This window comes from Arachis hypogaea, chromosome 18, assembly GCF_003086295.3.
Source record: "Arachis hypogaea cultivar Tifrunner chromosome 18, arahy.Tifrunner.gnm2.J5K5, whole genome shotgun sequence".
Taxonomy (NCBI): domain Eukaryota; kingdom Viridiplantae; phylum Streptophyta; class Magnoliopsida; order Fabales; family Fabaceae; genus Arachis; species Arachis hypogaea.
Window position 1 is genome coordinate 119,118,665 of NC_092053.1, and position 13,977 is coordinate 119,132,641.

Consider the following 13,977-nt stretch of genomic DNA (forward strand, 5'->3'; position numbering starts at 1 on the left):
ACAGCACTAAATAGCGGCGATTTGTGTCTATCGCAAAACAACAAAGAACTCCTGCTTGGGATATCACGACGATTTAAAACCATTGTCAAACAATGCAACGCAAAATATTTGATCAGTGGTAGTTATACCAACGATTTCTAAAAATTGCCGCAAAAATTAATCACTGTGCACTGGATGTCGGTTGGAGAACCGTTGGAGATCGGTTTTGCGGCGCAAATAAACCATCGCAAACCGCAAAATAAACCAGTACTATTTGACACTTCTAATGTAGCGCAATCATGGCCAAGAAAAAGAGATTCAACCTCAATAAGTCGTATGAAATCAGCTTTAATCATGACGGAGAATATAACAAATAGAAGCAAGAGAATCTACAATGTGATCATAGCTGAGGTTATTCTTCACTTAAGCCTTGAGATATAGCTCAAGTTATTCTTCACTTAACCAATATAACCAATCAGTTTTAGTTATTCTTCACTTAAGTTTTGAGATATAGGTTAAGGGTATAACCAATAGAAGCAAGAGACTACAACTTTTTGAATATTTTTAAGATATTCAGAGACGGATAAACATCCTTTCATTATGTTCGTGAGCATAGCTTTAAGCTGTTGAATGTAGATCTTGGAGGTTTCTGAGAAATGCTTTTGAATTTTTTCCCAAACTTGATAAACAAACTCGCAACCAACATCTTGTTTCTGAAAGTTAATTTTCAGGTTATGAGATAGTGATCTTTTACCTTTTATTGTTAATACCTTTTAGAACAGTTGAACTTATTAATAGACTTTTTTTTTTCGATAAATGGTTCAATACTCTCAACCACAAAGAGAAAAAATTCAGGTAAAAATATTGTTGTATATAAATATGTGAAAAAACGACGTAAAATAAATCACAAATAAATTTTAGACTCTAAAATAACAACTCAATTTATAACAATCTATACGTCACCAAAAAATAGAGCAGCAATATCATCAAAAAATCCCATAAAAAAAAAAACCCTTATTAGTAGACTTTAAAGATAGATCTCTCAAGACAAAGGTTGCACCATCTATTATGCAACAATTCCTTATTACATCTTCATCTAACAAAAATCATAAGAATATTTTCCGTATAAATAAGCTGCAAAAAGAAAAATTATCAAATTAATTAGCAACAACATATATAAATCACTAATAACTTGTATGCATATACATTCACAACATTCACTAATATTTTCCAATTTTAAAGTATGCTTAGAAGATAAATAACATCCTCCAACAATTAATTAAATTATAGGTTTGCTTTTCTTTGTAAAAATTCATTTGTCAAATGGATTCAATCCTAGGTAGTTGTTGTAGAAATTAAACTCACGAATTTCCCATTTTTGTTTTCGATTTCTTAACGCAAAAGAAATAAGACCTATTTGATTTAAATATGAACTATTTGATGTACAAAACTCATGACAAAATAAATTTGTTCACCTTGAAAACCAATTCCTCATAGAATTTCATTGTGTAGAATTGTTTATTACCTTAAAGATAACCATATAAAAGGCTTGCAATGAATCTTTGCTTGATAAATCTACGAGAGTAGCGCGATACCAGACGAACAAAGCCATGACAGCATGAGAAAGAACCTAACAAATTGAACGATATATTAAAGTAAGGAAAAGTTTAGGGACCAGCAATTTTGTTAAATTTTGGCCAGCATATAACCAGTAAAAAAAAGTGAGCCATTGGATGAAATCTCACACCAATCTCACACCATTAAAACCATCATTGATAACTATTTGATGGCTACAAATCACAAAAGTTGCTAGCCCCTAGCATTCCTCTTAAAGTAAAATCATTAATTAGTCAAATAGTCAAATAATAATTAACTTCAGTAACTTTTTTTTTGGACTACTAATTCAACTAGAAATTAAAATAATCTGTTTAGAATTTGAAATTCAATAGAATAAAATTAAAACTATTATATATTACCACAAAAATTTTGCTCCAAAAAAAAGGAGAAGATGCTCCAATCATAATAGCAACTCCATAAGCCATTTCCAGAAGAAAAACACAAAACCAGAATACCTAAGAAAAAATTAAAGAATAAATGTAAGCATAAGATAATAGCACAACTTAGTATATATATATATATATTAAGTTTCAGTTTAATGGCAGTTAATAATATATATGTCAAGTTACGTTAGGAGAAGCTCGGATTTTAGACTTTTCATTTAGGGTTTGTTTGGATGGAAAGATGGAAATAGAAAGGAAGGAAATAGAAAGCAAAGAAAAGAAAGAAAAGAATTTGAATGTATTTTTATTTTCTCTTAAATTGTTTGGATGAAAGGAAAATAGAAAGAAAGAAAAGAAAAGAAAGAATAATTTTCTTTGTTTGGTTAGAAAGAAAATTAGAGAGAAAAAAAAATGAATTAGTAGTAAATAATATTTTTGTCCTTGTATTTATAAAAATAGTATTTTATGTATATGATTTATAAAAGGACAAATATGGAATAATGTTTTTGGGTTTCATTTTCCTCTCATTTTTCCGTCCATAGTTCGAAGGAAAAATTGAGTGGGACCCATTCTTAATTTTAAACTGTTTTAGTTTTCCACTCAAAATTTCATTCCAAACAAACAAGGGAAAATAAACGTTTTCCCTTTCACTTCCTTCCTTTTATTTTCTTTTCCTTGATTTTCAGTCCAAACAAACAATACCTTAGAGAGAGACAATATTTAAGTTTTAACTTATTAGCAATTAGTAATGATATTTATTTTTTGGTTAAGTTATATTGGGAAAGACTACTTAAACTTTAAAAAGAAAGACATATGCAGTTTGAGTTATAACTCATTAGCATCTAGTAATCATTGTATTTAACATGAGAGAATAAAATACCTTCTTAGGACCTAAACGTACTGCCAAAGTTTGGAGACCTGCCATTTTGTCTCCTTCGATATCAGGTATATCCTATTTAATTAATTTCATAAAATAATGTTATTACGTAAAGTGACTAAATACCTTGCTTTATCCAATGCTAGTGTATAAATTAAATGTTTATTTTGAGAATCTAAAAAATTTTACCTTTGCCAACATTATAATGCCATAGAAAATGCCCATGACTGCAGTAGCAAAAACTAGTGATCTTGGAAAGATAGCTTTCTTCTTGAGCATAGTCTAAATTATGCATGCTATACATTAGACTTCCATGAAATTAAAGCTTAGTAAGAATCAAAATAGTTTATCATGTATTCGAGTATAGTACAATCTAAATTAAAGTTGCTATTATTTACATAAAATTTAAAGCATAAACATCTACAATATTATATGTTTCTAAGGAGTAATGTTTTAGTACGATAATACCTTCATGTGAAAAAAGGGACCAAAATTAAATGATATCAGCATAGAAAATACATTAGCCATCACTGAAAGTATTGTAGATTTCTTCCATCTCAATAAAGGTAACTGCGAAGTAAAAAAAATTAACGATATTAATTATAGAGAGTATAAACAATGTAATTGTATACCTATATAATATACATCTACACTATATATAATAATAATATAAGAAGAGTTAATGTCTAATTTTCTTTTTAAAAATATCTTTTATTATATATAATTTATGAAAAAAAAATTTTGTTATTTCCATAACTTAAAACCCAAGATCTCTTAATTAAATTATAAATAACTCATAATCTCAATTAATTCTATTTTTATTATTTTAGCACATTTAATATATAAAAAAGTGGATCAATAGCTACATTGCCAATTGATACACTAATATATATAAAGAGTGAGTCGTTGTCTTCAAACTTTATAACATATTTGTTTGACCAAAGTCTCATCCTAATACAAAAACATTAAGAAAGTTATTATAACATAAACTTGTTACATTCTTTTATTTAAATTTGTTGCATGCCAACGCAAATTAAATAACAAGTATATACTTTAATTTCTGTAGCATAATTCCCACTCTTAATCCCACTTAGATATAAGTCTTTTCTTCAAAGAAGAAATTTGAATAAAATAAACATTAATATTATGATGACATGAGTTCTAAATACGCATAATTAATTATTCAAGTTTAACCAACCTCTCTCTAAAATATTGCATAATAAATTTTGTCTCTCCGACTCATTGTGGTTTATCTTTGAATTTTCTACTTTTGTTTTCACCATTCTTTATTTTTATAATTTTATGAAGAAAAATATAAACGTAGAAATAAAAATAGAAAATATTATTTTAACTTTTACTTTTTTTCTATAACAAAATTCTAAAAGTAAAAGAAAATAATTTCTTAAATCAAATGGACTCAAAATTTTTCACTAGATGATTTATAAGGGTATGTCTAAAATGAGCCCAACAATTATGTGTTTATTAAATGTGCCATATTTATATAGATCATTAGATTTTATTATATGAAAATCAAAGACTAATATAAAAGAAGAGCATTGATGGACTCTAATAAATACAGAATATTTTAGTACATAAATAAATACTTTAAATGACAATTTAATACACAATACTTTAAATGGCAACGAAATCTTTTATTCTTAAATAATTAAATATAAAACAAAAAATATGAATATTCTTTATTCATTAAGATTAATTATTTTGTAAGATTTATAATATTAAAATAATATTTTAAACTATAATATAAAAATATAAAATAATTAAAATTTTATTTTATATTACTTGACAAATAATTAAATTATTATATTCAAAATTTATTAACTACTATTTTTGTTAAAAATATTATTATGTAATATAATTTTTCATCAAAATATTTTAAAAATATAATTTATTTAAAATATTATATATAATACATAAAAATATTAATTTTTTATTTTTTATTTTTTTTAAAAAGACAGAATAAATAATAAATAATATAATTTTAAATGCATGCCTATCACATTATATATTTACTTACATTAGTAAGATCTAAACTAATTAAATTTACGCAATTAAAAATTTCATGTTATTCTTTCTCTCTCTTTATTGTTATCCTTTCATTTTTTTTTTAATATAAATAATCAATCCATTTTATTTTTAAGGTGGTGATGTTATTAAATGATTGGTGTGCTTGGTTTAAGATTAAAAAAATTGAGAATATTTTGTGAGAGAATTTTATATATCAAACTTGTCTGTTTAATATTATAAATTATCTAAAATTGTTTTAAATGTTTTAAAAAAATAAATACAGTTACCTTTGCATTATAATATATATTTAAAAGCTAACTTATATTCTCTCTTTACATGGAAATAGTAAGTATTTATGCTTTTTGTTCGGATTAAAATGTCAACAATTATGATAATATAATTTATTTGAGAATTAAAATTTAAAATCCGAGTCAAACAAATAAAAGATATTATATTCCTGTGCCATAATTTCCAAGAACAGATTAAAATAATTTAAAATAAGATAAAATTCTTTTATTTTAAATAAAAGTGGAAATATTATGATATTATATTCTAAACTTACCTATATCTCTCGCGTTTGAACTTTGAAGGATTATTAGGTGTTAATAATATACGCAAGAAATAATAAAGTAATTCATAATAATTTATTTTGTTTTATAAATTGTATTTAAATAATATAGAATTTTTCATGTTAAGTCATATCTTAAGAGTTTTAAATTATTCATCTAATTATCTTAGCTTTAAAGTTTAAATCATTGTCCATTTGGACTAATTCTAAACTCAACCAAATATAACTGTACAAAAAATTTATTTGGGTATGAATTACCTCCACTATTAAAAAATATTAAAAATTTAATTAGAAAAATAAAAAATAAAGAAATGATATTATTATAAATATATAATTATAAAAATTATATATATAAAACTATAAATGTTAAATTTAAAAAATAATATTAAATCATTATCTACTCAATATTACCAAAAATTAAATATGAATAAAAAAGACTAGAAGAAAGAGTTATGAGGTGATATATATTAGAGAGTCTAAAGAATAAAAGAATATATTAATCCTATATCAGTCACTATTACATACACATATGATACATATATGTAGTTGATACATATTATTTATTCGGTTTTCCTAAAAAATAAAAAAATAATATTTTCATGTATTATATATAATATTTTAAATAAATTATATTTTGACAAATATTTGATAAAAAATTATATTATATAATAATATTTTTAATAAAAATAGTTTGTTAATAAGTATTGAATATAATAATTTAATTATTTATCAAGTAATATAAAATAAAATTTAATTATTTTATATTTTTATGTTAATTTTTTAATATTATAGAAAATAATTAAATATAATTTTTTAATATTATAGAAAATTTTTTGCATAATAATTAATTTTAATGAATAAAAAATATTTATATTTTTGTATTTATATGTTTTATATTTTTAATTATGTAAGTTTGATTAGTTTAGGTCTTACTAATATAAGTAAATATATAATGTGATTGGCATGTATTTAGAATTATAATTTTTATTTTGTTTTTCTAAAAAAATTGGAAAAAATGAAAAGGTTAATATTTTGATGTATTATATATAATATTTTAAATAAATTATATTTTTAAAATATTTTGATAAAAAATTATATTATATAATAATATCTTTAACAAAAATAATTAATTAATAAATATTGAATATAATAATTTAATTATTTGTCAAGTAATATAAAATAAAATTTTAATTATTTTATATTTTTATGTTACAGTTTAAAATATTATTTTAATATAATTTTTTAATATTATAAAAATATTTTACATAATAATTAATCTTAATGAATAAAAAATACTCATATATATATTTTGTATTTATATATTTATATTTAATTATTTAAGAATAAAAGATTCTATTGTCATTTAAAGTATTGTGTATTAAAGTATTATCATTTAAAGTATTTATTTATGTACTAGGATATTCTGTATTTATTAGAATCCATCAATGCTCTTCTTTTATATTAATCTTTAATTTTCATCTAATAAAATCTAATGGTCTATATAAATGTGGCACATCTACATAATTATTGTGCTCATTTTAGACATATCCATTTATAAGGCAATTAAATGAGCGAGCAGAGGAGTTTGAGCTAACTCGTTACAAGTTGCGAGCCAAAATTAGAAAAATGAGTTAGCTCAAATTTTAAACTAGTAAAAAAAATGTTAATCCGACTCGACTCAATAAAGTATGAATGAGTTAGATGAGTTGATTCGTTGACTCATTTTTTCTTTTCTTTTGTAAAAAAATTCTTCATATTTTTAGTAATTTTTTTTATTTGATATCCATATAAATAAAAAAACAAAAATGTTTGGTAACAAAAAAAATTAACAAAAAACAGTCATAATTTATCTTATTTAACATTCATTAATTATTGTGACAATTAATAAATACTAAATAAAATAAGCTATAACTATTTTTTTGTCTTTCTAATATTATCGTAAAAAAAAAATCATACATTAATATATTTTTAGAATAAATTATCTAAAATCTAAAAAATTGGTTAACAAGAAAAAAGATTTTGTATCCTAAAAGAGACTTTATACACTAAAAAAGGAATCAGATAAGTCAACTCGTACCCACTCATTCCAAACCCGTTTACAAACTGAATTAAATTGACCTTCTTTTATGAGTTATGATTTGACCCCTACTTTTATATGAGTTATGATTTAATGATTTTACTAACTCGATTCTCCTATTTTTATCACTCCTATTTTTATGAGCAATTCGAGAGTCATAGCTCAGATGGCCTTAGACGAATTTTTACAACATCTGAACTATATCTTACCATCCCATGCTTAATCTATTTTTTTATTATCTTCAAATAAATAAAAATAAAAAGAATTGAAACAAGAAGTTGGGGAAAATAATGTGACATTTTTTAACTAGTGACTAATTAAAAAAGAAATGTCAAACGAATCTTGAATTGGTAGACACCTATTTATAACCAAAGAAACCTATTTCAAGTTGAATAATTTGTAGAAGAATTATATGATGTCAAGTTTCATACCACTAATCACTTTTAACGGTTATTTAATTTTTTAATACAATAAAAATAACTATTAATATATTTATCCATAATTAGATATTAGTCATTTTATACTTTATTAATAAAAAATTTTAACTGCAATCATATAATTATTGGTAAAAACTTTTTTAACGATCACAAAAATATATAATTTTTATTATAACATATAATAATAACAATAAATATATAATTTCTATAAAAATAAAAGTTAAACAAGATATATAATAATTATTATATTATTTATTACTAAAAATTTATCACGAAAAATAATTTTTACTGTAGTATACTTTAAAGATTTTTTATTTAAATTAAAAAATCTTTCAATATATATTCATCAGGCAACATAATATTTTAAGAGATCAAAATGCATGTAATAAAGAGCTCACATCCACAGAATAAGCAGTAATTAGAGAAAAAAAAACTGTAAAAAAGATACTAATATGCATTTATTTCTACAGAAAATAATATTAAAAAATAACTCACATCAACTGAATAAGCCGACATTAAAAAAAAGCTTCCAAAAAGAGCCCAAAGCAATGGCTTTGATCCTATGATCCATCCAACTCCAAAGCTCTGTACAAAAACACATATTAACGTTGAAGAAATTAAAGGACACCTAAGAAATGAAAAATATAAACGACTACAACCAACTCTATTTGGCAACTACTGTTTTTTTATGGATGAGAACATAAGTCTTGTGATATTCCTATATTTTATTTCTCTTTTCTTTCCTTCCTTTTATTTATTATATGATAAAATCATACTTTAATTAAGATATATATAAAAATTATTCCTTTGAATTCAAAGTTTCACTTATTTATATTAAAAAAAAAATATTAAACTAATAAGTTATTTTTGTAACTAAATTTATCCAATTTTTTTTCTTTATCTTATGTGTCTCCTCTTTTTTTTTTTTTTAATTAATTTTTATATATAAATAAGTTATTGAACCAACTTGATTGAATTAATTACCAAAATAACTTGGTTATTTAGCATCATCCACCTTAAAAAAGTATCCAACTTATCAAAAAGTTGTCAAATTGAAATTTCTTGTCCAGTTTTAAATAAATTATTTTTTATTAAAATAAAATTTAAAGATATTATATCATAAGAAAGTCACACAGATAGGATTATATTCAATCTTCAAACATATTATTTATTCAAATTAACTTTGAAATATAAGTATATAACTAATAAATAAATTATGGACGGATCACGGAAAATGAAAATAGATTAAAAACAAATGGAAATTTCCCGTCCCTAATACGGATTGAAGATCAATTTTAATCACAAAATATAACCATTCAAGTCGATAATAGCAGTGATCACAGAATATTTTTACATAATTTTTTCTTTTAGAAAAAGGAAAACTAGATCAGATACTGTTAAAAATTAATTATAGTATAAACTTTTTAATATAAATTAGATACTATTTATGAAAATTAATAAGACTTGAACATGCGTGTGTGTATATAAGTAAAGTATTGTTTTTGTTCTTAATATTTGGGATAAGTTTTAAAGTTGTTTCTAATGCTTAAATCGTTCTATTTAAGTCCCTATCATTTTAAAATCATCTATGTTATTGTGTTGTTAGTGATATGTTAATAGAATTGTTAGTAGAATAACATTGAGATAATTTTAAAATATTAAGGATTTAAATAGATCGAAAACGATGAGAATAAAATGATATATGAGTCTTAGAAAATTACCAAATTAAGTAAAATAAAAATGAATCTTAATGAAATAAATTGCATTATAAATTCAATAATCTTACTCATGTTTCAAAAATGATTGGTAGATAAACTTTAGAAAAAAAAAAGAGCATGATAATGATACAATAAATTATAAATTATACATTTTTGTCTCTAACACTGCATTTGTTTACAGGCCAGGATACTAAGATAGGAATATAGAGACACAAAATCGTATTTGACAGATGAGATATTGACAGAGACATTATATCCAGAGACACTGCATTAATGTATTTAATTTTGTGTCTATCCTAATAAGAAGGATACAGAGACACTAACAATAGACACAATTTATTTTTTATTTTTTCTTTCATTATTCTTGTTAATTTTTCATAATTATATTTTTTATTATTATATTTTTCTTTCTAAATTTATTAAATGAAAAAAATGAGAATAAATTAGATTTTTATAATTTGTTCTAGTTTATTACTAAACAAAATATAAAAATATTAATTTTTGTGCCTCTGTCTTTTGTATCTTGTTCTTAGTATTTTGTCTTATTCTTAGAACTAAACACAGCCTAATATATCAAACTTCTTTAATATTTAATTTATTTAATTTTTATTGTTAAGTTTAAAATAAATTTTAATGTTATCCTTCAATAATATTAATTTTTTTAGGATAGCTAGTTATTAAATTTATTTCTTTAATTTTACTGTTAATAGAAAATAAATTTATTTAAAATGAAGTAATGTAATTAAGAGTAAAATTAAAAAAATAAATTAATTTAGAATAAAAATAATGTGATTAAGAATAATTTATTTAAATATAATTAAAAAATAATTAAATAATTATCTACCATAAAAAATTAATATTATTAAAAGATAAAATTAAAATTTATTTTAAAATTAAAAAATAAAATTTAATCAAATTAAACATTAAAGAAGTTTGTTATAATAGAGATAAAAATGGTATAATTTATACTTTATTATATATGTACCATATTTTATTTTTTTTTTTTGTTTTTTTTAATTTATCTATTAACCATTCCACAAGCATTACATAATGAGTAAAACTCTTTAAGAATAAAATTAAAAAAAAATAAATTTACTTCGAATGAAATTAATGTGATTAAGAATACTTTATTTGGATGTGATTAAAAAATAATCATAAAAAAATTAATATTATTGAAGGATAAAATTAAAATTTATTTCAAAGTTAAAAATAAAATTTATTTAAATTAAATATTAAAAAAATTTGGTACGTTAGCAATAAAAAGGTATAATTTATACTTCATTATATATGACTCATGCTCTTTTTTTCTTTTTTGAAAAATTATCTACTAATCATTCTACAAGTATTTTATAATTTATAAAAATTTCAAATTTTTAATGCAATTCATTTTATTAAAACTTATTTTTATTTTTTTGATATGATAATTTTTCTAAGGGTAATATATTATTTTTTTTTCAATATTTTTGTCTTATTTAAATCTTTAATGTTTTAAAATTGTTCTAATGTCTCATTATCAACTCTGCTAATAAATTACTAATGATAAAATAATATTAAAATAATTTTAAAATATTAAAAATTTAAATAAGACGATTTAAACCGTGTATATATGTGTAGAGATAATACCGTAAGTAAAAATGAGGTCACAAGTATAACTCCATTTCTGAAGGAATAAACTCCTGATGCCAAAGGAAGGTATGGCTTGTTAATCTACAATAGAAAAGGGAATTTAGTATAGGTAATTTAAAAAATATGACAAATCTTAAGTATATTTCTGGGTATATTATCTCATGCTAAAACAAATTGATGAAGGTAACTTTTTACATGGCTACAAATATAATAAATAATGAAGGCAACATATTTAACTTTTATATACTTTTTATAAAGAAAAATTATATGATCCTAATGGAGCCAAGATATTTAATACTAGTAATTATAAGTTCATACCTTGTCTATTTCAAGATCCGCTAATTGATTTACTCCAACAATGTACATATGCATAAAGAAGAAAGCTGCTACATACTTTAAACAAAAAGAAGAATAAAAACCACAATATTAGCAAAACACTTTAAAAATAACTACACATTTAAAGTAACATGGGCAAGGAAACAAATAAAGTATTCGGAACTGTTACTACAAACATTTTAATATAAAATAAATAGTATTTATGTAAATAAAGATTTGAATATTATATATATACCAAATTAAAAATATAGATGAATAAATATTTAGAAACCTTAAAAATTACAAATAGGACATCTATTATATGGATATAGACTATTTAAGAGAAAATAAAAAAGTATATGCTAAGTACAAATTCAAAAAATAAGGGGAAAAAGAAATCAAAAGTGGCTTCTATCTAGTCAATTTCAGTATATACAATAATGATATTAGGAAGCCTTTTTTTTTTTTTTTTTGGGGTACACGAAATATTGATGTGTTAAGAATGATTTAACCAAAAAACATGATGGAGTAATTAATAAATTACTAAATTATTGCTTTTCCATTTGTATACATATTATTGGTGTTTAATCACCTGCAAAAAGCCATTGAAAAATGTTGGAGATAATTCTGATAAATTATCGACGGCAAGAAGTGATGATGAAAATGAACCCACTATCTGAAAGGAGAAAAAATAAACAATATTTTTAAAAGATGCAACAGCATATAGTAATTATTATTTTGTTCAAAGGCTTAATTTCTTTAGTGAAGAAAAGAACGAAATTAACCATGGCAATGAATGCGTAGAATCTGCTAAACTTGCGGGAAGCATCTAAAGCATGAATGATGGAGTTGAAGATGGTTTTTGAATGTGGTTCAGCTTCATGTGATGATTGTGTCACATTCATGAGGTACTTCTTTTCATCATGTTTTTCACATGTTTTAATTGTAGATCCTCTTTCAAATATGCCTCTGGATTTATGCTTCAGTGATGTCTTCAAATTATATTCTTTTGACAATTTTTCACTCTTATTCAACGAAGCTTTTGTTACAAAAGAACCTGAATAATCAAATTAATATCTTAGTAGGGGCAGACATTAAAAATTCAAATATCATCATTATTTATTTATTGAGTTTTTAATTTAGGATGCATGTTGCTGCGTGGAAATCTTTTAAGAAAAACTTATTTATTCAACTATCTTATGTTATACGGAAAAAAATTATGGAAATATATATTCAGTATTTATGAAAAATTTAATTAAAATATAGCTAAAATAATGGTTATGAAACTTTGGCAACATTTAAAAATATAGCTAAAATTAAGGTTATATTTTTTATTATTTTGCAACCATGTTTAATTTAATTGCAGTTTTTGCTTTTTTTTTTCAAATTAAAAAGTATTGTTTAATGAAAAAATGTAATATTAATTTTAGTTACATCTTTTAAGCATCATTAAAATTCTATAACTACCGTAATCATAGCTACTATAGAATATACCAATATAAAATTTACCAGAGAAATAGTAATTGTGGGCGTGTTTTTTACTCTCCCAGTAGCCTCTACCTAGTAATATCACAATTTGTTATCAGGAAAACGAAGAGAATTAAAAGAATAATAAAATAAAATAAAACTAGAAGAAAAGAAAATAAAATGAAAATTTTAAAATATAACAAACACTATGTTGTCATGAGTGTTATCGTGATATTGTGGGTTCCGAAAATATAGTTATTACGTTGGATATTGGAGAACTATTTGTTTTTTATATTAGAGTGGTAACGGTGTTTTTTTTTTAAATGTAAATTGTTGGGGTGTTATTTTTAAATGTGGAACTGTTTAATTAAAGAAGTAAAAATTGGACCGTCCGATTTGTTAGAAATACAGAAATTAGATCGTCCGATTTGTAAAAATACAGAAATCAGATTGTCCAATTTGTAAAAGATACAAAAATCAGACCATCTAAAGATACAGAAATTAAATCGTCGAATTTGTGTTCAAAAAAATTAAAAAATTTGAGGCACAGACTTTTCACAATCTTAAAAATCACAAAAAATTACAATATCAGATACAAAAAGAGGTGTACGTATAATAATGGTGTAGTTTACTTTACCAGGTTTTGCTATTATATATACCCACATTATTTTTATTAATCTTTTGCAAGGCATTCTGGTTATGCTTTCGCTTATTCAATTGGCTTATGAAGTTATTACATTGGGAGCTTTATCTATTTTATGTGTAGTACTCATTCTGATCCAAAAAAAAAAAAACCAAACCTTTTTTATATCTATATAAATACATGGGTTATATATATATGTATAAAATAATAAAAAAAATAATGAGAAAGATGAAAGAAAAAATACC

At 22.4% G+C, this 13,977-nt stretch overlaps 1 protein-coding gene across 1 annotated transcript; it reads right to left on the reverse strand.

Annotated features, from left to right (window-relative positions):
* Window positions 1-1,064: 1,064 nt before the first annotated feature.
* Window positions 1,065-12,692, reverse strand: LOC112770351 (naringenin 8-dimethylallyltransferase 2, chloroplastic-like; the record flags this gene model as incomplete). The annotated part of the gene is made up of 11 exons (XM_072225773.1): window positions 1,065-1,113; window positions 1,505-1,609; window positions 1,956-2,051; window positions 2,860-2,931; window positions 3,046-3,138; window positions 3,325-3,426; window positions 8,459-8,548; window positions 11,305-11,388; window positions 11,626-11,700; window positions 12,215-12,298; window positions 12,408-12,692. Coding segments are annotated over 11 exons (1,128 nt in total), but the record flags the coding sequence as incomplete, so codon positions are not given.
* Between the last annotated feature and the right edge of the window lie 1,285 nt (window positions 12,693-13,977).